At 55.0% G+C, this 25,049-nt stretch overlaps 6 protein-coding genes across 6 annotated transcripts; 3 read left to right on the top strand and 3 right to left on the bottom strand.

The window, feature by feature from the left end:
* Nucleotides 1-278: 278 nt before the first annotated feature.
* B0T26DRAFT_636757 (uncharacterized protein) lies at nt 279-4,835 on the top strand (the record flags this gene model as incomplete). The annotated part of the gene is made up of 2 exons (XM_060436862.1): nt 279-4,290; nt 4,330-4,835. 2 exons carry the CDS (start codon nt 279-281, stop codon nt 4,833-4,835), a joined length of 4,518 nt encoding a protein of 1,505 aa, XP_060301117.1.
* A 1,640-nt stretch (nt 4,836-6,475) lies between these two features.
* B0T26DRAFT_672820 (uncharacterized protein) lies at nt 6,476-8,548 on the bottom strand (the record flags this gene model as incomplete). The annotated part of the gene is made up of 2 exons (XM_060439512.1): nt 6,476-7,706; nt 7,776-8,548. 2 exons carry the CDS (start codon nt 8,546-8,548, stop codon nt 6,476-6,478), a joined length of 2,004 nt encoding a protein of 667 aa, XP_060301116.1.
* Nucleotides 8,549-9,584: 1,036 nt separating this feature from the next.
* On the bottom strand, nt 9,585-11,297 carry B0T26DRAFT_869368 (uncharacterized protein; the record flags this gene model as incomplete). Its single annotated transcript, XM_060447887.1, has 4 exons — nt 10,709-11,297; nt 10,516-10,618; nt 10,061-10,428; nt 9,585-9,756 (listed from the first exon to the last, which is right to left on the bottom strand). Exons 1-4 carry the CDS (start codon nt 10,996-10,998, stop codon nt 9,585-9,587), a joined length of 933 nt encoding a protein of 310 aa, XP_060301115.1. The 5' UTR covers nt 10,999-11,297.
* On the top strand, nt 10,937-11,297 carry B0T26DRAFT_697424 (uncharacterized protein). Its single transcript, XM_060441392.1, has one exon. It carries the CDS (start codon nt 11,074-11,076, stop codon nt 11,260-11,262), a length of 189 nt encoding a protein of 62 aa, XP_060301114.1. The 5' UTR covers nt 10,937-11,073; the 3' UTR covers nt 11,263-11,297.
* Nucleotides 11,298-19,682: 8,385 nt separating this feature from the next.
* On the top strand, nt 19,683-22,727 carry B0T26DRAFT_638600 (uncharacterized protein; the record flags this gene model as incomplete). The annotated part of the gene is made up of 2 exons (XM_060437056.1): nt 19,683-21,128; nt 21,204-22,727. The coding sequence occupies 2 exons, from the start codon at nt 19,683-19,685 to the stop codon at nt 22,725-22,727; spliced, it is 2,970 nt and encodes a 989-aa protein (XP_060301113.1).
* A 782-nt stretch (nt 22,728-23,509) lies between these two features.
* B0T26DRAFT_638445 (acyl-CoA N-acyltransferase) lies at nt 23,510-24,139 on the bottom strand (the record flags this gene model as incomplete). The annotated part of the gene is made up of 2 exons (XM_060437034.1): nt 23,510-23,913; nt 23,971-24,139. 2 exons carry the CDS (start codon nt 24,137-24,139, stop codon nt 23,510-23,512), a joined length of 573 nt encoding a protein of 190 aa, XP_060301112.1.
* Between the last annotated feature and the right edge of the window lie 910 nt (nt 24,140-25,049).

Genomic DNA, 25,049 nt, shown 5'->3' with positions numbered 1-25,049 from the left:
CACGGCGCCCAAGCCAGCAAACCCGAACCCGAACCCGACCTGGCAACGGCCAGCGCGACCAAGTCTGTTCTGTCACGCGTCTGACAGCATTCGATTTCCACTCGCAGGGGGCTCGTTTCCAGGCTGCTTTGATGCAATCCGCAGGATAAGACCGAGCGGCCCCCCTCCAGGCCCTTCGTGTCGTGCTGCGTGCTTGCTTCGAGCTGCGTGCTTGTTGCGTCTCAATCAACCCCAATTCCAATCTTTATGGATTATGACGATCGCCGCCACCTATAACCATGCCCTTCCTACGACGCCGTGGCAACATCAGCGAGTCCGACATGCGGCGCTTCTCGCTGCTTGACAGTCTTGCCGTGCCCAAACAGCCCCTCTCCCGCTCTGGCTCCGCGTCCGATCTTCCCGCCCTGGCTGCCGTCCAGGAAGATGTTCCCGCCCTCGTCGTCCCCACCTCTCCCTCGACGCCCCGCGGAGATAGCATATCTTCGTCGTCGGACCGTGCAGCTTCCTCGACTGACGATGCCGCCAACCGACCCGCATTCCCCATGTCGCAGGAGGACAGCAACAGACACCGCCGGTTTTCCATGCTGAGGTTCCGTAATGCGTCCGACTCTCAGCTGGCCACCAAGGCGAAGATGCACGCGGCCACAGAAAAGCCCCCGCCACTCCCCCGTCGTATGTGGCATTCAGTTGCGTCGCGCGCCCGCGATGCTAGGCCGAGTTTACATCAGCAAGTGCTTACACACGGACGCACAGCTCCAGAGATTATCACCACTGCCCCCACATTTGATCTCACGGCACCGCGGAAGAAGGAAAGCCGGCTGAAACTCCCGGGAATCCGCATCCGACGATCAGGCGAGCTCCCTAGGATTGACCAAGAGGACGAGATGGGCAGTGGTGCGACGGGCCTGGCCAAGGGACAAAAGTCCCTGGCCCCCGATGATAGTTCGGGGAGCAAGCACAGCGTGACGTTTGACGAACCGAGGCGGCCAGCGTCGTCGCACCACCCTCCGGCCTACGGCGACGAACACACCTCAACACTTGCGTTACCCATCAATAGGCTGTCCGAGTCGTCAAGATCCGATGCGAGCTCGGGAGACAGGGTCTATGGAAGTACCACCACGACTACCCACACGGTCCATACCACAACCACGTTCTTCAGACTCGGGCGCAGGAAGCAGAAGCGTCCTGAGCCGCTGTTTCCCATTGCCCATCTTCAACCGAAGAGTAAATCGTCACTTACTCAAGACTCGGATGTCTCTAGGCCGCCTATATCTGCTTCCACTCCGGCTGCTATTCCCGAATCGGTAGGACAATCACCATCCAAGTCTCCACACCCATCTCAGGTTACCCCGACGCCGTCAAGACCATCGTCGAGGGCCGGCGTCTCCGCCACTCCTACAGGCCCAGCTCTTGCTCTGCTTACCAGGTCCGGCGCATCTCCAGCAACTGCGCTGTTTCGACCGGGCTCAAGGCATTCCGGACACTCGTCACCAACCCGAACATATATGCACAAGAGGGGTAGATCCTCGACCTTGAGCTCCTTGGGGAGGAACTCTCCCAGGGAGTCCATTGACGAGCACTTAGCTCCGCCGACCACCAGGACGTCGATATCGACAGGCCGGAAGAGTTTCGGCGACCTTTTGGGTCTGAGTCGCCTTCGGCAAAACTCGGATTCAACACCGGGTCGGCAAGGAACGCTGACGCCTGCAACGCCAGGCTCAAACACATCCAAGAACAACTCTCTTCAGTTGCCGAGGAATTCGATCATTCTACCTGAGCGCCGGGAAGATGACACGCCTGCCAAGTATCTCGAACGTCTGCTAGAGGTTGTCAGCAGGAGTGTGATAGCGGCCGCTGTCTCTAAGAGTGCGGATACCTTTTCGCAATCCGTACTACGAAGTTACATGCGGAGCTTCAGATTCTTCGAAGACCCGATGGATATGGCCATCAGAAAGCTACTCATGGAGGCCGAGTTGCCCAAGGAGACTCAGCAAATTGACCGAACTTTGCAGGCGTTTGCCAATCGATATCACGAATGCAACCCGGGGATCTATTCTCATCCAGACCAGGCCTACTTCATCGCTTTCTCTCTTTTGATTCTCCACACGGATGTTTTCAACAAGAACAACAAGCACAAGATGCAGAAGGCGGACTACTTGAAGAACACGCGCGGCGAAGGCCTCTTTGATGAAATTCTCGAGGTCTTTTATGACAACATTGCCTACACGCCGTTCATTCATGTTGAGGATGACTTGGACATCAACGGCGAGCGGATCGTCGCCCACAAGGCCAAGAAGAAGTCGCTGTTTCCCACTGCTACCCCCGACCCGGCGAAAAGAGTTGCGAAGGAGCCTATCGACCCGTACACGTTGATCATTGACAACAGGTTGGACATCTTACGGCCCAACCTGAAAGAAGTGATGCATCTGGACGATCCATACAGCTATCTTGGGACGGCCAAGTCGCTCAACATGAAGGAACTTCAAAAGACATTTTTCAAGACTGGCGTCTTGCAGATTGTCTCGGCGAGATCTCGCCCGGATGCCTTCATGACGGAGAAGACATCCACCAACCCAGACGCCGCACATCCGGGGATTGTCGACATAAAAATTACCAAGGTCGGATTGATATGGCGAAAAGACCCTAAGAAGAAGAAGACCAGATCCCCGTGGCAGGAGTGGGGCGCCATCCTCACAGGAGCCCAGCTCTACTTCTTCCGCAATACGGCGTGGATCAAGAGCTTGATGCACCAGTATGAGAGCCATATCAAAAAAGGCCACGACGGGGACCCCTGTATCTTCAAGCCACCCCTGGACACGTTTAAACCCGATGCTCTGATGTCAACAGATGGTGCCGTGGCACTGATGGACTCAAGCTACAAAAAGCACAAGCACGCGTTTGTTTACGTCAGGCATGGCGGCTTTGAGGAAGTCCTTCTCGCCGAAGATGAAGAGGAGATGAATGATTGGCTGGCAAAGCTGAATTATGCAGCAGCTTTCAGGTCATCAGGAGTCCGGATGAGAGGCGTGGTGGGGAGTAGCTATGATGGGCAGGGGCGGCGAGCAATTAGGAGACTGGACACGGACAATGCCCAGTGGGTCCAAACACCCACGGGCGAGGTGATGGTGTCGCGCAGCCGGATAGACTACAAGATGGTGCAAGACATATTGGTTGCGCGGCGGGACATCATGATCCAGAAGATTGCCGATGCGAACGAGAAGCTGAAGGAAGCCGAGGTTACCCTCGAATCCCAACTTCGGAACTCTAGACATCTGCAGATTCTGGCTCCAATCCAGCCAAAAACCCGCGAGCATATGCTTCTCTCGGCGGCACGTATGGCGGCACAGCTGAAGTGGACTCGCATGGAGATTTGGAAACTCAAATGTCATCGAGATATCCTGCTGATGGACCTCGAAGAAGAGAACCAGCAGCTCGGTCTTGCTGTCGACACTGGTCTGGAGCTTTCGGAGAAGCCGATAACAAGGGAGAACTCCAAGACGAGCACCATCTCGCCTCCTCAAAAGAGCCCTCAATCTCCAAACAATATCCCCATCACGAGAACTCCCACCCTCACCGGAACTGCGAAGTCTGATGAGGATTCGTCGCCGATGACGGACGTCTTTCAGACGCCTCCGACTAGTGCCACGGGTTCCAGCTTCCACAAACCCACAAACTCGTGGGAGTTGCCCGGCCTGACCTTTGAACACGTGAATCTCCGCAAGGCATCGGTCTCCAGTGCAATCTCTTCCAATCTGTCTTTGTCGGCAACGCCGCCTAGGAATGTGGCCAGCCCAAGCACCGCGGCTTCGACCGCTCCCCCCGAGGCATCTAAGCGTGATCCATCAGAAGAGGCCGAAGTCGATGCAGACGAACGTGTTCTCCTGGAGCGGACGGGACTAATCGAGCCGGAGCTTTCTCGCGACCCTTCGCGCAAATTTTCTACCTCTGCGGCGGAACCGGAAGAGGCTTCGGAACGACGCGAGCGCCCTTCCAATGGTACCCCTACAGACCGACAGGATAAGAACAAAATCCGGCGCAGTCTACAACGCACACTTAGAGAGGGCGCAGGACACATATCTCACCCTCGCCATCGTAGGGGCAGGGACTCGGCCTCTAGTGGTGCCATGTCTGATGAGACGCTCCGCGACAGCCCGGATATCCTTGCGCGCGGAAGCGGGTCTTTTGTCGTCCACGGCAAGAAGGCTTCCGTAATCACCTTTGGTACCGAGTTGCAGATCCATACTCTGTCGCCCGAAGACCGCATGCGCCAATGGAAGCAGCGAGAGGATGGTGTCTCTCCTATCGCAGGCAGCAGTAGCCTTGCCGCAGAGAACGTCACAGCCCGCATTGCTCCCGCAGATGGTACTGATTTCCAGTCCATCCTCACCGCGCGGTCTGTTCTCGACGCCAACCGCCAGCACCGAGGCTCGTCGGCAAGCGCAAGCACGGCCACAGCAAAGAGCTTCCGGGAGTTGCATAGGAAATACTCGTCTGCGCAAGCGGCCAAAGCCATGCTATCAAACGGAAGCTTGGCACTGCCCTATGACGAGGACAGCGACGCTGCCGTAAGTTTCTCGGACGGGCGGCATACACCGCTCCCGCCCATTGAGGGCGAGCCTGAACCAGGCGAGCTCGAACGCGGGGATCAAAATGACTCCGACTTCGACATGAGTCCGCCGCCGAGCCGAGACAATCGCCATACAATGTTTTTCACTCCAGACCCACCTGCGTCACCTGTCAGAGACGAGTCTGGAGAGAGAGATGAGGATCGAAACTCGGTTCAAGATGTTGAACCGATCGCAAGCCCTCCGCCGTTGCAAGCGGTCGGTGCCTAGAGAATCTCTCGATTGGTGTAGAATTTATCTTGGCTCCCAGCCTGGTGGAACTGGCTCCGAAGTTTTTGTTATTGGACTGCGTCCTTTGATGCCTGCCGCATTCGCGAGGTTATTGCTGTTTTTTTGAGGCAACGACGTGCCGCCGTCGACTCATTCATTTGCTTCCTCGTTCGCTCCTTTTGCTGTTTTCAGCGTATCCCTTGTATATTCCACCGACTACATACATACGCACAAAACAACATGCCGCGGAATGGCTTTTCAGCACACTCTGAGTCCTTGCCGGGTCCTCTCTCTTCACCAGATTGGAGGAGGGACGCTGTCATGTTGTCATGCGGAAAGCAATCAATGGCTGTTGAGCCGATGGCCAGACTTTATTCTTCTTTTTTTGCTTCTGTCGTAGCCTTTTTTGTTGCTCGCGGACGAGGTGGCCGATTCATGGTTTGATCGATTGACTGGGCGGTTGGGGCAAAGAAAGGGAAATATAAAACATGGGCGGCGAATGGATTCGGCGGTACGCGGGGGGCATCGGTCGGTCGGCCCTACAGAAGAAAGCAAACCAACAAGAAAAAGGGGACCGGGTTATAGATTTTTTTTTCTTCCTTCTTTGTTGTTATTACCCTTTTTCCTTTTCCCTAGCACGCACTTCGTTTCTTTCTTTCTTTCTTTCTCTTTTTTTTTAAAGTAGATTCATTATTTCCGAACGAGAAGAGAGGGACGGGCAGGGAAGGGGATGACTGGGGTAGCTGGGGCTAAGCGGCTAGATTCAAGCGTGTTGGTGGGCGTTCGCTTCCTCCGGCTACTTGCCTACTACCATATGGGAGGTTGTCGTTTTTGTCATTTCATGTTTTGTTTTGTCTTTGTTTTTGTTTTCAGAAGGGGGGGTGGGGGCAAGGGGAAGCCACTGTCTTTTAACGGAGAAGGGGCTATCCGCCAGTGTCGTTTCTGTTTCCTTGTCTTTTGTTTTTGAACTCCTCCTGCATCTTCACTCTCCCTCTGCCCAAATCAACATTGGTTTTTTTTAACCCTCATTTTTAGTTATTGGCCGTAGAAGGAACGGGGGGCTTTCCTGTCTTGTCTTGTTCTGTTTTTCTTCCTCTCTATTCCTCTGTATTTCTCTGTAATTAGGTATTTCGTTCGAGCTAGGGCGGGTTTTCCGGGGATTTGGACATGGTGAATATTTGGTCTGTCTGTCTGTCTGTCTCTGTCTCTCTGTCTCTCTCTATCGGATGTGTCTTGTGTCTCGTAAAAGTCTAACTAGTGGACGTCATCGGTATGCGATTCATTAACTACATGGGTTCCTTCCTTGTTTGACTTAAATAGTTTAGGTACCTAGTTGTGCATGCATCTGGTTGGTTGCTGTTACCTCTCCCCCTCCTAAATCTTGCCGAGGAAATGTGGGTGGGTGACTGCGTGTGCGTGACATGCCTCTATTTATGAGTCATGATTCGTTCTCTTGCCAAGTTCATCGCGACATCTTTGTTTAACGTAGTTATATGGCCTTTGTTTGGGCACGCAAGGTAAGTAGATAAGCAAATCTCGCTCGCGTGCGCATGATTTCAATAATTTGAACTACTTATGCAGGCAAGCAAGCAAGACAAATGTCTCAAAAATATGGATGGGTGAGAAGAAGGACCAAGACTTCATTTCTTCCCCTTCTTCTTCTTCTTAGCACCGCCACCGCCACCCCCTACCGGTGCTTTCTCCACCTTGACAGACCCTGCGCCGCCCGCCAGCTCTAGAGTTTCCTCTTCGCGCACGACGCCACCCTGCGTCGCCTCGGCCGCGCGCTTCTTGCCCTTCTTGCCCTTGGGCCGGTAACTGCTACGGTCACGCAGCGGCAGCCATCTCTCCGGATCGGGCTTCTTGTCGGGATCGAAAGACTTGGGGGGCTTGCGGGTGCGGCGCTTCTTGGCCGCAGGCTGCTGCTGCCGCTTGTCGCCGCCGCTCTCTTCAAGCGACCGCTTCTTAGCCTGGACAGGAGGAGCGGGGAGCACGGCGACGCCTGCTTCGATCAGGGCATCCACGTCCACCCCGGCCGTCAGCTTCTCGACCGGCGGCAGGGTGTCCAGGTGCGGCTGCACCTTGGCGAAATCGGTCGTCGCGAAGCTTGCGACCAACCCGGCGATGGCGATGCGGTCGTCTGGCTGCGCGGCCACGAGGTAGGAGAAAGCCTCGCCTGCGGCCGCCAAGTCGGCGGGGTGGTGGGAGCGCAGAAGCTCTACACCGGCCTCGCGTATCAGAGAGTCGCCACTTCCGGCGGCCGCCTTCTTCTTCTTTTGCCAGTGCGTGGCAGCCTTGGCCAGCTCGCTTCGAATCGCCGCGTGGCGGCCGTTCAGGCGGTACAGGGCCACGGCAAGGGCAACCAAACCCGGCGCAAAACGCACATCGGCATAGTCGGCCGTGGTAGCCGCCTCCAGCCGTTTGAAGAAGGCCTCCAGCAAGGTCAGTGCGGGGCCGGGTTTTTGAAGCTGGACGTAAAGCTGTATTATTGTGAGGAGCAGGCCAACGTCATGCGGCCGAGAGTCCAGTAGCGGGAGGATTCTGTGCAGGGCTTCTTTGCCAGTCTTCAATTCGCTGGTAGCTGCGGCGTTGAGCACGCCGAGATCACATGTGGCGCGTGATATGGCTGGCACGGCGTCCTTGGAGAGGATATTGGCTGTCAACTTCGCAACTCCAGGAAACTTTTGTGCCTGAAGGTCGGCAATATAGCGGTTCCGCCGGAGGATGGAGCTCTGGTACTCAAAAAGACGGTCGTTGCCCGCGCCATGCGGAATCGCCTGTGAAAGCCGCTGGGCCATGTACGGGTTTGTTTCGGATTGAAGGACGAGCATGTTGCACTGGGCAACGGCCTTAGTTGACGCGTCGGGTACACTTCAAGACTGCACGTTAGAAACAATACGGCAGGCTGCGGTGTGCTTGTTTGGGGGAGGGGCAGCTAACTCGGAGAGCAATATGGACTTTTGTAAGCTCGCAGCCTGATCAAGCTTCCCTAGCCTCGTAAAGACATAGGCCTGCTGCAGGATTATGGGGACGAGCTCGGCCTTCTTCTCGTCGTCGTCCAGGTCCTCGGACGCCTCGCACAGGTCCCTCGCCCTCTTGAGAAAGACGGCGGCCTTGGCAAAGTCTGCCCTCGCGATGCAGCCGCAGGCAGCATTGTAAGCCGTCTCGAAGGCCTCCAGCTCCTCCCGGCCCGGCTGCTTCTGGGCCTCGGGTACGGCCCAGCCCTTGCCATTCCACTCGAGCTGGGCGTTTGTGGCCAGGAGGTTGATGCGCAGGTCATTCTCTTCGCCAGCCCTTGCGCCATCCTCGGTGTCGGCAAGCTCTCGGTAGATGGCGGCAGCATGTTCAAACTTCTCGGCGCGGTAGGCCACCTGGCCCGTGACGTGCTGTAGGCCCCGATCTGTGTGGCCGGCGGCCTGCAATACGGCCTCGGCGGCAGCTAGTTGTCCAGTCTTGTAGAGCGCGTATGCCTTCTCGAGAGCGCAAGTCTTTTCGAGGCCCGGGCCGCCGTCGGCGATGGCTCGCAGCGCATCGTCGAAGCGGTCGAGCTTTAGCAGCGCGACTACCCGCGTGTGGCGGGCGGTAGCTAGATCGGAAGCGCTGCCCTTGAAGGCCTTGATGGCGGCATTGGCGAGCTTGAGAGCTTCATCGTGGTCCTCTATGCTGGCGCCGCGCAGCAACGAGTTGAGGGCGGCGATGGCGGGGTCTGCCATGACGGCTGCGGCAGCCGGTTGGACTTGGAGGGGGCGAGGGGATTTCGAGCGTCGATAATCGTAAGGAAGGCAGTTACAGTTAGACTCGGGTAATCATCATCCGACTACCTGGGTATGGAGGGGGTTGCTGTGGGGGGTGTCGTGCGTCGTATCGTATCGTAGAGAGACGGGTAACCGTTGTGGCTTGAATCCGGGTTTGGCGGGCAATCAATCACTCCACATCGGGGCGGGCCCACCAAGCAGCAAGCAGCGAGCGAGATTGACGAGGCTTGGGGTGCGGTGCGGGGCAGCTTGAACTTTTTGATTTCGATTATTTTTGTGGGGTAGAAAATGCATGCATTGGTTGGGCCCCTGGTCCCTCCAGCTGCTCCTTAATCCATCCAACCTTCTAATTAGCTATTGGTTGTTGCATAATTAAGAAGTAATTAAGCCAACTTGTTGTGTCTGACAACACCATTCCATGGTACCTAAACACCTTAGTTTACCGCAGCGACACGGCAAGGATCTTGATTAAGGTAGATGTGACTTTTCATCCCCACATCCCCCTCTCTCCTCGGTCTGATTCTTGAAATATTCAATAGACAGTCCCTGGTAAAACTCGTTTGGATGAGTTTTGAGAGGCCAACAACGATCAGGTATCTACATATTAAGGGTCCTGGAAAAAATTCCTTCCCTAACTACCTTGGCTTGGTCGATTTCCAGGCAATCAGTCGCTCATGTCGGTACCAGCTGCTTGGTGAGAGCCACAGCCCCGGGGCCTGGTCGGTAATTGCTGGTAGTGGCACGGGCCGAGCATAGTGATGTCCTTCTATTACCGATCTTCCAGGTTGGCTGCATGCACGAACACGCCTGTATCACTTCTAGGCACCTTGTTGAGCACTGAAAAGCACGAGGAAATAACGTTGTATTGGATGACAGGGATATTGTACATGGTTATGAGCGAAATAATGATCTTGTTCCTTTCCAGAGTGCCAAAGCTGATCGTATTATCCAAGCCTGCATACCATAATTTGGCCTTATTACAGAGGACTATGCCTCAGACGACATTGACGTGGAAATTCTGAATGACGGCCGTATCCTTGAGGGTCAGATCAACCGTATTCTTTCCTTCCGGGCCGTTGAGGATCTTCTTGATGACCCAGGTGCCTCTGCCTTCAATAGCCAAGCAGGTATCGCCGACCTGAATGAAGTCTTTGTCTGTGGAGTGCCTGAACGTACCAGGCTTCAGCATAGCCTTTGAGTTCACAACATGAATTGAAGCGCCTGTGCCGAAGATGATTGATCGGGATAGTGGGTGAGGGCCGTAGTTAACGGCGTGGACCGTAGTTAACGGCGTGGACCGTAGTTAACGGCGTGGACCGTAGGGATCACGGTAACGGAGTTCTTCGGCCAGCCCTCTTCTTCTTCTTCTTCGGTTGTGGAGGCCTTCCTGATCTTCTAGGCCAGTTCTTTCCACTCAGGCTTCTTCAGTTCCTCACGGGTATAGTCCAGCCTTTCTTCGGGACGCTGTACCGGCCTTTCTTGCCCGTGATGACCTCCTGCAGAGCCCAGCACTTCTCTAGCTTGTGGAAGGCGGCATCGGGTCGACAAGGGCATATGTAGGTTGGTCGATCGCCCTCTGGCTTGCCGTTGAAGGTAGGAAAAGCGCTCTTGGAAGCGGTGGCCTTTCCTAGTTGGCTTTCGCAGATGAGCCTGAACGTTTTGGCGTAGTAGGGCAGGTCCTGTTGTGTAGAGCCCTTCATCTCAGCCTTTATCATCTCCATCATTACGATGGTCTTCCAGTTGGCGTCATAGACTCCTGCGGCCTTGAAGAAGTCCTTAAGGGCTAGGGTGCCTTTGATCTCGTTGATGTCGAGCCTAACGGCCTCGCTGTAGGCTTCCTGCCAGTGGAGCAACCACTTAGAGGACGACAACGACTTCCCTGGCTTCCTTAGGACGGATCGTTATGCTTCTCGGGCTCTTTCGACCTCTTCTCCTGTAGAGATTAAAACCAGGGTGTGAAGCTTCTTGATGATGTCCTTCAGGGTCGTATCTTCAGGCTTAGCGACGTCGGCGTAAGTGGCGGCCGTGCTGGAGCGAATCTATTCCTTGATCTCTTGGATCAAGGCTCCCTGCTTCTCAAAGGCCTTGTCATCGCAGAGTTGTTGGGCCTCAAAAGACCGCCAGGCCTGCATTTGCTGAGTAGTTGCGTTGTCGACTAGGCCACGCTTTTCTTCATTAGTGCGAGGTGTGGCTTGAGGGTAGCGATGATCGAGGAAGTCTTGGTAACTGAAGAAGACGGTTTTGGGGAGTGGGAGCCAGTTGGTGTTCTTGATGTCAACGGCCTCGCTGAGGCCTCTGTCGCCGGCGACCTTTTTCAGGGCAGTGTACCATGCGGGCCATTCTGAAGGGCGTGTCAGAACGGGCTTGTAGAGGGTGGTGGCATTGGTCGCTGTAGCTGACGAAGCCATTGTTGGTTTGACTGATCGAAAGAAGAAAAGAAGGAAGAATCGAAAGGGGTTGAGAGTGGTCTGTTGGCTAAGAACATGTCGCCCAGATTTGAGCCACTCTTCAAGCCACAGCCAGCTTATGACACTCGAGAAAACGGACAAAGGAAACACCGTTCATCAGCCGAACAAAGTAATAAGGGAGAAAAGAGGGCATTCGGAAGTCCGAAAAAGGGGCTGAAAAGTAAGGAAAGAAGAGATGTGCGTGGTTTGAAGGGATATACGTAGAATGAAGGGATATGCCGACTGTGGCTTGAAATGCGGCTCAAAGTGGCTCGAATCCAGGCGACAATCCCGTCATCGATACGCTCCACTTAATTCCAATTCGCCTAGACTTACAATCCAAGATAGATAACCTTCTTAGGTGAAGGTTCGGCGGCCTAAGGCGCCAAGTAGGCGGTTGTAAGCAGACTTATAGGTACTTCCTCAGCAGCTAGAAAATGACTTGATTAAGAACCTCAATGAGGATCGATCAGTAGCCTGTGCTTGTTTCCGACATTTATCAGTCGCAGCTCGGCGTTTCCTGTGCATAAATAAAGATCGCAAAGTTCAACCCCCCCTTTCCGACCCCAAGGCCACTAACAACCAATTAGAACGCAAGCTCGAAAACAGTGTAATTGTGGCGAAGCTCGTGGTCTACCCAAGTGATCACCTTGGCCATGTACCAATAAAATCAATAGATGTCGCCTGGAATTGACCCACTTTTCATGGAATTGAACCACATTTTCCAGGCCCTGGTTAGCATGCCTCTGTACTTCCTTCATTCTTTATTTTTTCTTCATTCTTGGCCTCGGAATGCCTTCATTTCATTCGGAATGCCCTAATTTCGGGCTGATTACAACACGTCCCTTGTCCTCTCTCAACGAGTACAAGGAAGCGTTCTTTTCTGTACTTTTAGACCTATTTGGCCAGACAATTCAATGCGCTATCAACTTCGATCACGAGCAAGAATAGAGTAGGCAGGTATTAGCAGTACAACCTTTTGTCTATAAGGAAAAAGTTCCAAGTCCATAGTTTTAATCACCCAAGTAATAGCTAACTAAGATAATCCGAGGAAGAAAAAAGGAAAAGGCGATAATTAGAACCGTTCTTCATTCCATTTTACCTTCTATTTCCTTCTCCCCCGTTGGTAGGTCTCTCAAATTGTCGCCTCCAAGAAGTGAAGAGATGTATTATCCAGGCGACTAACCTAATACCTAATTACCTAACCCCCCACTCTTCGTGACTCTTTCAGGCTTATTTTATATCCTCCTTCGACTTGTCGGCGGTCGAAACGACCCCGAGGCTTTCCGCCGCGGTGCCATTCGCCTTCTTCTTCCTAGAGGCGGTAATAGCTGCAGGTGTAGACCCGAGGGCTGCTAGTGCACCGCTTGTATTCTTCTTGTTGTCCTGGTGTGACGAACCTGGTTCGTACTGGACCAGCTGCAGGAAGCGGGCGCCTCAGGCACGACTGGGGACCCCGCTCGTCGCTTGAGCCAGTCAGACGGTGCCCGGTGCCAAGAGGGCTCTTGGCACCAGGCAAATGGCCCGGCACGCTAGCAGTGCCCGGTGCCAGGCAGCTCCTTCCTGCCGGGCAAGTAAGAGCTGTGCTCTTACTGGCCCGCCACAATTAGATAAATACGATGACCGTGTCCACGGTCTTAGATAGTTCTTGCTTGGTTCTTCAAGCAAGCAATACACATTCACTGCACTCATACACTTTGAGTGGCATTCCGATTTGACTGTATTACCCGTGCGTTAGGAGCTTGCCCTTTGTTCTATCTTCATAATTACCAACCCCAGCATTCTGTGGAGCCCGTGCTCCCTTACAGACAGACGACCCTAACAGTCGAGTGGTTTGTACTTTGTAATACCTGGGCAGCCAGCGCAGCGGCTGCCGGGGGGGCCCGCCCCCGGGCGTTGTTGGTCTGACGTCGGTTTTCTGAACCCTTGTGGCCTTCGGCTGGTGCTCCTCTTTCGAGTTGTCAGACATTCTGCGCTTGAGCTCTCCTCCTCCTCCTCCACCGCCACCGCCGCCACCGCCGCCGGCGCCGCCGGCGTGGACGGAAGCCTGGCTCGGGTGAGCTTTGGAGATAGGAGCCACTACGGTCCTAGGGGAGACGGCCAGGTCGAGCTCGGAGATTGTATTTTTCTGTCGTGTTTGAGAGATGTCTAAATTTGGTAGATTTCTCGTTTGCGCATAGGGGTTGGTTGGGCTTGGGTTTTCGCTTTGGCTTTGACTTTGACTTTGACCGCGGGGCTCGTTCGTCGCGGGGAGAGAAGAAGGTACGGGGTTCGGCGGCTGCCGCTGCTGAGCTGGTGGCAGTGGCAGGGGATCTGGCTTGTAAAACTTGCCGCAGGATTCCATGTCGGGGGATCCCCGCTTCAGAACGAATCTGGCTGCCCACTTGTCCCTCCCAAAGGCGACAATATCCGGTTTGCCTGAAGCCGTGATGGTCACGCCGCAGTCCGTATTCTTTTGGACCCCCTTGATCTGTTCTCCGTTTACGAAGAGCTGGTTGGTGCGATCCGGGGCCAGCTTCTTGAGCGAGAGGACGCCATCAAGGAGGTAAAATTCGCATTGCAAGCCGTCGTAGCGTTCCGGATTTCTCTTGTCCGAGAGGGACACATCGTCGCTTGGCAATATTCCCAAGAACAGAAAGGGTTTTCGGTCGCCGGGTTTACGGTTTCTGGGGTTATAGTCACCAGGAACATATAATACGCGGCCCTTGTATTCTTTTGGTATCTGATCTGTGAAATCAACGTTGTGTGGAAGTCTGCAGATTCTCTCGGCTTCGTTATTTGTCGCAATGAAAGTTACCCCTTCTATTTCTTTATCAGGTTGTGCTGGTTCCGACATGACGAGGTCCAGATTTCAACACAGTCTTGTATGGCCTGAGTGGCAGCTGAATTGGCTTCCCGCGGGGGGGGGGGGAGGGAATGAAAGTTCCTCGATTTCTTTCCTTCAATGGATAAATGGGGAATATACTTGCCTGTATTAGAGAGGAAGCAGCCCCAAGTTATATACGAAAATAATGGTTAAACAATGGCAGCAAACCCCTAAACTCGATGGTTTCCACCGTTCCGCAAGGCGTTGCTGTGTTGTTTCACGCTGTACATTGGCCGCGATAATACGTATGACACTACGAAGCTCAATCATGAGTGTGACCTGCAACATGGGCTACAGCGGCTTGCCAGTGGCTGCGGCTAGGAAATAGAGCAAAAGACGTAGCAAAGCCTTTGCGCAGACTAACTGAAGGAACCCGAGTCTCGCGGAGAGGTGACGAAACCTTAGGCGAAACGGCGGGCAATGCCAATCCCATTTGAGAGCTCTGGCCTCGTTTCGAGTGTGCTACTGGGAAGACGTTCCGGGTGGTCAGATTGAAACAAGGCTAGTCTAGAAAGTCCGATGATGGCCTTTTTTTTCTCTTGGCATAATTAGACGAGATGGGATGAGGCTCGGTCATGTCGGGTCCGAGGATGCTCCGGCCGATCGGCGCACTACGTAGGCACACACCTGTACGCCCACCAAAAAAGCGACCTGTCATGATTCAGCTATTGGGTGATGTTGCGCAGCGTGTGTTTGGCCAGACTAGTCTACTATTTAGAATTAGATTTACATGTTATCATTCTGGCACTGCTTGCAGCCTCTCCTCCACAACTTGGAATCGCATATAAAATAATAGCAGTATGAACATGCCGAGATTTGCCCAGTCGCTACAAAGTTGAAGAGGCTGAGAACCCTTTCAGAGGTGCCACTTCGTGTAATTTGAATAGAAAGTAGAATTGGGCTTTTAGGCTGTCGAGGTGCTGGTTGCACAACGTCTCTAGTCTAGTGAGTCTGGTCAGGCATTTAGAGTAGCCACAAATCTCAAAATATTCCCAACATATTAGTAAAACAGTTCGTTTGAAATTATTAGATTATTGCATTGTAATACAATTTCGGTGATAGCGAATTCTAAGTGGAAAAAACGAGAAGGTCTTCCACTTTTCATAGAGCTTTGTCGTCTGGAATTGACCCACTTTTCATGGAATTGGACAGGCCCTGGTTGACATGCCTCTGAGCTTCCTTCATTCTTTGTTATTTCCTTCATTCTTGACTCGGAATGTCCTCATTTCATTCGGAATGCCCTCTTTCGGGCTGATTACAACGCCTCCCTTGCCTTCTCTCCATGAGTATAAGGAAGCGTTCTTTTCTGTACTTTTAGACCTATTGAGCAGACAATTCAATGCGCTGTCAGCTTCGATCGCGTGCAACAAGCTTTGATCTACGTACCCTCCCGTGGGTCTGTGGAATTCAAGTCTGTTGAAGCATGATTTGTTGACATGGTGATGTATTTCCGTGGCGTTGGGTGGCTGCCAGGAAATACGGCATCTTACCATACAAAAAGCGGTCCCTGCGTTCGCAGCTGCCAATGACCCCCAGGGCGGTACGCCGGTTTTTAGATGGGGTACCCAGACCAAAGCTCTTTCCAGATTCCTTAAGCACTCGCGGACCTCCAAAAGACAACCCCCTCTGCAAAACAAGTACTTCATGTCCTCCTTATCTGCCCAAACTCAAATCAAACCACCTAGTCATTTTTGGGGGTTCCAGCTCATGCCGTCACCTGCTGTTAGAAGGAGGTTGAAACGGCCGACTAGGGGATTATCAGGGTCGTCCCTCGCCCCCAAGGAGCGACTGGCGGAGCCGAGAGATAAGGATCAGTCAGAGATGCCTTGCGCTTTTGTTGCTTCTCTAGGCTCGAATCGCCGACTGCTTTGCCCACGGGGAGGCGAAGGTGTCCATCGGCCACCAGGGGGCGAAGAGGCGCAATGTCCACGGGGAGGTTGGGAGGCGCGACGACCACGGGGGGGTGTGAGGGTGTGAAGAGACGCCTTGACCACCACTGGGGGGGCAGCAGATGTTGCAACGGTCAGAGCCAGATCAGGTGGCAGGGCTGAGTTGCCTTTACGAATATTTGACTCCTTCCTAGTGTCTCTGGGCGCAGAAAGCGCTCGAGACTTCTTCTGTTCGTGGAAGTCGTACATTTTCTCCATGGCGCCTTCTACGGCTTCCATATCCAGGCCCCCCCACGTGGAAAAAAACATGGCGCCCTCGCCTCGTCCAATCTTAGAAAGCAAGTGTTCGGCGTTTTGTAGTGTGGATGCTTTAATCTTGTGTTTTTGAGGCCCAAGGCGGCTCCTTACGGGCCACATCTCTTACAAGGCCTGGCGCAAGGGACTAGGGTGGGTAAGGGGTGCTAACCGACTACGTATTACGTAATAACCAGGGGTGTGAGCGGCCACCATACGCGGGCCTACCGGACACTCTAAATTGACATCGCCTTGCGAGCTGACATTTAATTGGCAAAGCGTCATTATCAGGGCCGCAGGGCCGAAGGGCAAAGCGACCTGCGAACAACGTCAAAACTGTCGAGGTTGGCTAATTACAGCCCCCGTCCCCCACCAAGGCCCTATTTTGCCGTGGGCTGGTACTGGTTGGGTGCTTTCGTTGTCAGTGCTGCGCTGTGTGTGCTATTGTGTCATTCTAGTTTAGTTTGATTTACCAACTAGATAGAGCCCAATCATTGAATCATCTGTCGCTCTTTGGGAAGCCATCTTTGCAGCGTTGAACTCAAGATGAAATCTAACAACGAGATCTCTTGATAGCCACCGAGATCTAGTTGGGTAATTCCAAGTTGATCCGGCAAGATACGTGTTTACCTTGAGGCAGTACGTTACAGTCACGGCCACTCTTTTAGCAGCAGTGAGCAAGTGTCACTCGGGCGCAGACGAATGTGCGTCTTTTTCGTCAAGAAACAAGTTTTTTTTTTCCTTTGCTGGCGAGCTTCGAGACATAGCCCGCTATGCCTGTCCGAAGATGCCTACCTAGCTACCTACTTGGATAAAGAGAGTGTGCAAAGACGTGGACTTTGCCACACTGGGCTCCAGGCTCTGGGCTAGATGATATGATGGTGGGAAAATGAAATTCTCAAAGGGAACTGCCTCAAGTCACAGCCGGCTGTGCCTCGAGCAGGTGGCGGGGAGGAAAAGGGTGCTACTTGGAATTGGGTCGATCGGACTATTTTCTCCTGTAGTCTGGATGATCCCCCCCTAGGGTTTGCAAATGATTCCTTCATTCCCAAGCGTCACATTCTCGGCCAATTCTGCTTTCTTCATCAGATCATACAAGTCATGGCCCCCGTTGATTAACCCGTCATTGACTAGGTGTTTAAGTTGGTCCAATTGTGGTGAAGAGGCTCCAAAATCAACCAACCGGGTTTTTACTGCCTCGCTGCTCTTCCATGTCTTTATTGCGTTCATTATCTTGGTCACGTCGTTGTCGAAGATAAGCTTTCTGGCCAACGCCATTTCGAGGTATGGCATTGGTTGAAGGATTTTTCCAGGTCCAAATGAGGTCCCGTCGGATTTCAATATCTCAAATACAAGATCCATCACCGTCGAATCTTGTTCAACCGCTATCATGTGGCCCGACCAGGTATCCCTATTGACGATTATCGGATTATGATGCTTATTGTCTCTGTAAACATGGGTGGCCTTCAGCTTGAAGTTACGATAAAACGGGACGAAGTTGTGCGAAAATAAACTTCTAGTTCAGGACACTCTCCGTAATTAATCTTTTTGTCAATAAAGGAACAGAGCACCTATAAGCAGCCGAGTTATTAGCTAGATCTGGTATCATACTCAGGCACGGAACACCAGAAAAAAAGTGAGGGTGGGAGATGATTACCTCCCATTCAAAGGTCATAGGCGTTTTACGGCGGTATATGTTAGAAAGTATGCAAGAAAAACCGTCCAATTTGCCCCTCTTATCATAAGCGCTGAACTCTACATTAAAGTCCTTGTCGAAAATTTCCTCAACTGTCCAACTGGTAGTTCGACTGGCCGGTGCCGCAGGATTCGCTCTATGTTGATCGTTGGGATGACTGGTCGAGGATCTGACGGGGGCCGCCATGATTGAAGTTTGTGTGTGAAAGTTGGTTTGATGAGGGACAGTGGCGTTTCGAACTTGTTTTTTAGCGAGCAAAGTGTGGTACAGATAAGCTGATGAGAAGTTGATTAGATAGCTATCCAGGTAGTCATGCGTATTTATGGCCGGAAGAAAAGTTCAGCAATGCGCAAAACCATGGCTATGGACATGGTCCCCAATTGAGCGGCGGGACTGAGACTCGGCTGGGCCCTGTTCCTCGCCGTCGTGGTTCGACTTGTGGGGTTCCATTGTATTCCAAACAGGTCGGCATGCCGTCGACCGGTTAGAGAGAGAAATTGAATTGAAAAAGAAACAACCCCCCCCCCCCCCCCCCCCGACGCCCTCGGCCTCGCACTTTGTTGGACGCTGGGCGGTGGGACATGGCGATCAGATGGCGATAGGAGTCTGAAACCATGATGCCAAAGGCGCATCCACCATGGCTGTGACCGGGGCCTTGCTCAGACTTCCATGGACCGGAGCACCGAGGCCCAACTCCCGTCAGCTTGCGCCGCCCCTTATATCCGGAACGGGAGATGGCATGAGGCACGGTTCAGAACAGGGCAAGGCACCACGGGCACGCTAGTGCCAAGCGCCAACCAATTATTGCTACGTATTAGGTTCAAAGGCTGAATAAAGTGGTCTCTCTCTTAGATTGAGCAATGATGGAATGATCAAAGAGGTAGGATTGGTTTGAGAACTTGGAAGCTTGGAAATGTCGGCTTGCAGCTGTCATGAGTTGTCGTTAAGGTTATCATTGTCTGTCTTGCTAGTAGACCAAGTCAAATACCGCAGGCGGCACTAGCAGCCTGCAGGACAATTCCATCCTTCAGGCCTGCCTGGGTCCGGCCCGGTTGGTTCCTGCCCGGTTGGTTCCTTCCACTCACTAGGTTGCAATTGCACCGAGAGATTCAGTGTGGGGCGGCTTGGGTCCGGAAATGATCCGACGCGGATGGATCCATATTTGAGGAGTCCAAATGGCCCGTGCTTGGGGCCGGTCACTGGGCTGGTCTGCCCGCTGCGTCCTGGAGCCGGGGCGCGTTTCCATGTTGCGAGACGCAAGCAACCCGACTTCTTATCGAGAATTTGGGGCAGTCGCGCTTCAACACTCGGAATACATTTATCAATACTATAGAGTATCTGCTAGGTTCCTGGCGTATTCCATTTTCCACAGCTCAATGGATAACAAAGTTCTTCGTTACTACTCGCCTTACCTACTTTACCTACCTGGCTACCTACCTGCCTTGGGCACCTAGGAAGACCAACCCGTCAATTGGAGATTCCACGCCAAAATGAAATAAAATGCCCTACCAAGTGTTCCGATGGTTCGAGAGACAACCGGAGGGGAGTCCCGGAATCGATTTCCAGTTTTTCCACGAATCGAGTACCTTACTTGTTCCTCCCATATTCCATCATGCTGGGGCCCTCGGGCGTGCAACAGCTAAGGTAAGGTAAGGTGCCTGCTGTACAGTACTTTAACCGCTTCATTGGCCGGCGAGTCTGCGTCCTTTCTTGATTGCAGGATTCTTCCAGATGGGACATGCGGATATATATGCCATGCCCAGCCGGCCTTGTTTGTCCGCCAGCTTAAGATGGGCGATGGGGCCTGCTTGCACGCTGTCGCCGGGGGTGGTCGGCAACAGAAAACGGCCTTGACCAAGGACATGTAAAAAAAAAAAAATTGGAGAGGAAAAAAGACGCAATGGCATCTTGCGCACGTTTCGTCAGTATCGTCGCCAGTATCGTGAGCTTGGGTCTCGTCGCTGGGGGGTCCGCGTCCATCACGAAGCCGTCGGCCTTCACCTTCTCAGCAGATGGCACAGGGCTCCAGCTCGGCGGGCCCGGCCTTGCCCCCGAGATCAGAGTTGCCCCGAACGACTTCCCCGGCGTGATCCGAGCGGCCAACGAGCTTGCCGTCGACTTTGGAAAGGTGCTGGGCGTCAACGCCACCGTGGTCGTGGCCGACTGGGCCTCGACCTCGTCGTCAAAGGCTGGCGCGTCGGGGCCGCGGCCCATCATTGTCGTCGGCACTGTCGGAAGGTCCAGCCTGGTCGACAGCCTGGCCGCCTCTCGAAATCTGGACACGGCCGCTGTTGCCAACAAATGGGAGACCTTCTCGTACCAGGTCGTCCAAGCGCCGTGGGACGGGCGGGACTCCATCTTCGCCATCTTGGGCTCCGACTTGCGCGGCACCACCTTTGGCGTCTACGACGTCTCGGAGCAGATTGGCGTCTCGCCGTGGTACTGGTGGGCGGACGCGCCTCCCACCGCGAGGAAGTACATCTGGGCAAGCAGCACGGGAGCCCACACAGAAGGACCACCCTCTGTGAAGTTCCGCGGCATCTTCCTCAACGACGAGTCTCCGTGCCTGACGAGCTGGGGCCATGCCAAGTACAAAGACTCAAAGTACGGGAGCCCCTTCATCACGGACTTCTACAAGCGCATCTTTGAGCTCGTGCTCCGCCTCAAGGGCAACTACGTCTGGCCGGCCATGTGGTCGAGCATGTTTTACCTCGACGACGCCAACAACGGCCCAACTGCCACCGAGTATGGGATTTTTATGGGGACCAGCCATCACGAGCCCATGGCCAGGGCCGACAAGGAGCAGGGTAGGTTCCTCAAGGGTTCGTGGGACTGGAAGAGCAACAAGGCCGGCGTGCAGGCCTTCATGGAGGAGGGGGCCACGCGGTCCAAGAACTGGAGCACTATTTACACCCTGGGTATGCGAGGGTCGGGCGACGCCGCATCGGCCACCCTGACCTCGAGCGCGCTGGAAGAGGTGATTGGATGGCAGCAGTCGACTCTTACCAAAGCTCTCGGGAAACCCTTGTCCCAGATACCTCAAGCTTGGGTCATGTACAAAGAGGTCCCCGGCTACTGGCAAAAGGGCATGAAAGTCTCCGACGACGTGACGCTGCTCTGGAGCGACGACAACAGAGGCAATATTCGCAGGGTGCCGATTGCCAACGAGACGGCGCGCGCGGGCGGCAGTGGAATGTACTACCACTTTGACTATGTCGGCGACCCTCGCAACTACAAGTGGATCAACACGATCCAGCTGCAAAAGACCTGGGAGCAGATGACTCTTGCCTACGACCGTGGCATCCAGAACATCTGGCTCACCAACGTGGGAGACTTGAAGGGCCTGGTGAGTAGATGCAGCAATTCGTGGCACGGAGAAGGCGTTTCTCGTAGATCCGGCTGCTGATGATGCATAAAATAGGAACTGCCTACGGCTCACTTCATGGCGCTTGCCTGGGACCGAAACAGCTTTGAAGACCCGGGAAGCACCACGAAGTGGCTGAAAACCTGGTCCGGCGGCCAGTTTGGAGAGGTCGCGGCCGAGGCCACGGCGGCCATTATGACGACTTACGGACGGCTGATCTCGCGCATGAAGTACGAGGACCTGAGCCGGACGCCCTTCGCGTTCAGCACGACCAACTACGACGAAGCCGAGGTCAACTTCAACGACTGGACCGACCTGCTGGCCAAGGCGCAGGCCGTGTACGACGGGCTGCCCGCCGGCGCCCAAGACAGCTTCTTCGAGGTCGTGCTGCACCCCGTCATGGCCGGGCGCGGCGTCTACGAGATCTACACCAAGACGGCGCTCGGCGCCAAGTACGCCGACCAGCACCGAGCCAGCGCCAACCAGCTCGCGCGGGACGTGCAGAGCGCCTTCGCGGCCGACTCGGCCATCACGAAGCGCTTCCACGGCCTGCTCGGCGGCAAATGGAACCATATGATGGACCAGCTGCACATCGGCTACAACAACTGGCAGGACCCCAGCTCGCAGACCCTGCCGCGGCTGACCTACGTCACCACGGCGGCCAAGAACGCCCTCATGGGCGTCGCCGCTCGCGGGAACGCCGCCTCATTCCCCGCGGCGGCGACGCTGACCCTCTCGCCGCCGCAGAGCCCGTTCGCGCCGCCCGGCCGCCAGAGCTGGCTCGACGTGTTCGCGCGCGACAACGGCACCTTCACGTACAGCGTCGCGTCCAACGTGTCGTTCGTGACCGTCAGCAGCCCGCAGCAGGTGCTCACCGCGCCCGGCAGCGCCTCGGACGCGCGCCTGCTCGTGTCGGTCGACTGGGCCGCGGCGCCGTCGGGCTCCAGCGTGGCCGCGCTCAAGGTCTCGAACCTCAACGCCACGGGAACAGCGGCAACAGTGCTCGTTCCAATCGACAACCCGATGCTGCCCGCCGACTTCACGGCCGGCCATGTCGAGGCCGGCGGCGTGGTCTCGATCGAGGCGGAGCACTTTTCCGCGCCGCCGTCCGACGCCAGCTACGTGGTCGTGCCCGACTACGGCCGCACGCGGTCTGGCGTGCGGCTGCCGACCAAGTCGGCGTCGCAGGCGCCAGCCAAGGGCCCCGTGCTAGTCTACCCGTTCTACACGTTCAGCACGGCGCCGGCGGCGGCAGCACTTACCATATACCTGTCGCCGTCGGAGAACGCGAACCCGTCGTCGCCGAACCGGTACGCGTTCAGCGTCGACGGGGGCGCAGCCACGACGGTGCAGCCCGTGCCGCTTGGCGACGCCGGCAACGAGCCCGCCGGCTGGTCCGACGCCGTCGTCCGCAACGCCTACGTCAAGACGTCAGCCCTCGGAAAGCTCGCCCCCGGCAGGCACGAGCTCAGGGTCTGGCTGCTGGAGCCGACCATGGTCCTGACCAAGCTGGTGCTGGACGTCGGGGGCTTGCAGTCGAGCCTGCTGGGCCCGCCTGAGAGCATGCGGGTCGGTGCTTGATGGCTACGTATTCTGGCCACGCCGGGTGGGAAGGAGGACCGTGTATGCGTGGATACATACATGGCGCAGAGACTGGTTGCTCGCGCCGCAGGGCTACGCCTCTCACTCTATTTTATTTATAGCTGTTTCAGGTTGCGCCGGACTGGAGACTAGGTAAACAGCGGCGGGGGGTGCCAACTTTCCACGAGATTAGAAGGCAAGCAAACTATGCTGTGGTCTAGCGTTTTACTAAAACGGCTACCCTAGGCTTTTGAAGAACAACTACGCGTGGAGTGGCTGCATGAAAGGAGAATGGAGGGTGATTCCAGACTAGGACAAATCACGGTAGATGGTGATGACACCAGCGCAGTTCCGCCCATATGAGCGACGCCGTGGGGTTCATGAAGTATTGTATTTTCCGAGTCGCGACCGTCTGTCTCTACATATGTATGCACCCACCTCTCACAATATTGTTTGGAGGTAAGCTACCCGCAATGCAAAAGAGGCATCTCAAGGTAGCATATGTCAATGGGTGAGCATACGACGGGCATATGCCGGGACTGTCACCCTCGCCCGTCAGGCTGGCTGTCCCTGTCACGCGAGAGCCGGATCAGCCTAGGGGGCTGGATGGACGACGGTCTATTCGTCGAGGGTGTGACTCTCGGAGACAGGCGCTGCCAGTAGGGCAGCTACGCCCTCAGGGTCTGACCGACTCATGAGCTTGGGTATGGAAGCTTAGTGGGAATCCTTCTCGAACCGAGGCGCCCAGGCGGGGAAGGGAGTCCAGCTGGACAAATAAGTCATCACCAGACATCGCTGGGGTCGACCTCGTACTTGTCGCCGTCGGCGCGGATGTGCTCCTTCTTGACGTCCCTCTCCATGGGCTTGCGCATGTCGTAGGCGTCCTCGGAGGACTGGGAGGGGTCGCTGGAGTGGTCGCCGTAGTAGTCCTTGACGACGCGGAAGACGCTGTAGCCCATGCTCTTGTAGAAGGCGATGGCCTTGTAGTTGGTGCTGCGCACAAACAGGTCGACGAACCAGGCGCTGTTGGCGTCGGCGGCCGTCTCGAGCTGCTCCGTAAGCAGCTTGCCGATGCCCAGGCGCCGCGCCTCGGGGGCGACCGTGACGGCGGTGATGTGCGCGTGCCACGGCAGGTAGTGCTCCGAGAAGCGGTACACGTCGGGCGACGACTCGAGCTTGCCCATGACTGCGCGTTTTTCGGTTAATTAGATGACATAGTAACAAGAGGAGGAGGAGGACGGACTGTAGCCGATAATGTTGCCGTGCTGGTCCTCGGCGACCTGGAAGAGCGACGGCCACTTGGCGTAGTACTGCAAGTAGAAGCCCAGCTCGTACGTCTCGGTCAGCGGATCAAGGTTACATTTCGACAGCTTGTTGAGGTCGTCGGGCTGGAATCTTCGAAAGTTGGCCATGTCGACGACGGCGCGGGCGGCGTTCGGCGGGCGGCGTTCGGCGGGCGGCGGGCGGCGGGCGGCGTTTCGGTTTGTTTTTGTTTGTTAGCTTCGGCGGCCGCGCGGCATGGTTTGTCGTGCCTCGTCCCGAAATGCCGACGTGGAACGTCTAACCCCAACCCACGCGCCGGATTCTACGCCCGCTTGTCGGCATGCTTGCTGATTGGCCAGAATCCCACGACGGTTCCCTCCATATTATTGGGACCCAACGAGACCCCTCCCCAGATTCTTGAAGCGTTGGCATAATCAATTTGCAATACTGAATTCGGAATACGTCCATACCGAAATACACACCCGCATATTCACATCGAAAGCCAAAGCCCGTCTTATGCAGCTCATAGCTTCAAGCTCTGTGAGATGGTGACAGACGCAGGACGGACGTGCACGCGATAGTCGGACACAAGCAAAGGTATGAGTCGGCCATGCCATGCTCTTTATCTCGTGGAGAGTACTTCACAAGTTTCACTCCTAGCCCGTCGGCAAATGAATGGTTTCCATCCTCCACCTTCTGTGCCTGCCTTATGGGAGGCAATCACCTTACCCTGCCGTGGTGGGCGGCCTGGCCTGGGACCTGGGACCTGTGGCCCGTAGTTTCAGCGGTCCTGTCCGCTGCAGGTTGGGGCATCCACAACTGCCGCCGCGCCTGTGTTTCGTAGGCTGTCTAAATTGGGCAGCGACGGCGGAGAGGCAGCTGACTTTTAGCACCCCAACAGAGATGACACATCTCACCTGCCTGGCAATCCAAAGCTCTCAAACTCTACTTCCCCATCATGAGCCCCAGCTGAGCGGGGCTCGGCTTAACAAGCAGAACGTGATACAGATACATGGAGTACTAAGTACTGCGCAGCATTAGGATCCCCAATACTTAGCA

The sequence above is a fragment of the Lasiosphaeria miniovina genome (assembly GCF_030549165.1).
Source record: "Lasiosphaeria miniovina strain SMH2392-1A chromosome Unknown B0T26scaffold_2, whole genome shotgun sequence".
NCBI classification, from domain to species: domain Eukaryota; kingdom Fungi; phylum Ascomycota; class Sordariomycetes; order Sordariales; family Lasiosphaeriaceae; genus Lasiosphaeria; species Lasiosphaeria miniovina.
Note: the sequence above shows the minus strand (reverse complement) of the source record. Positions and strands in the feature narration are given on the sequence as shown.

Bases quoted from the DNA above. Each gene is read 5' to 3' on its own strand.
- B0T26DRAFT_697424 (XM_060441392.1), top strand. From the start codon at position 11,074: ATGTCGCCCAGATTTGAGCCACTCTTCAAGCCACAGCCAGCTTATGAC.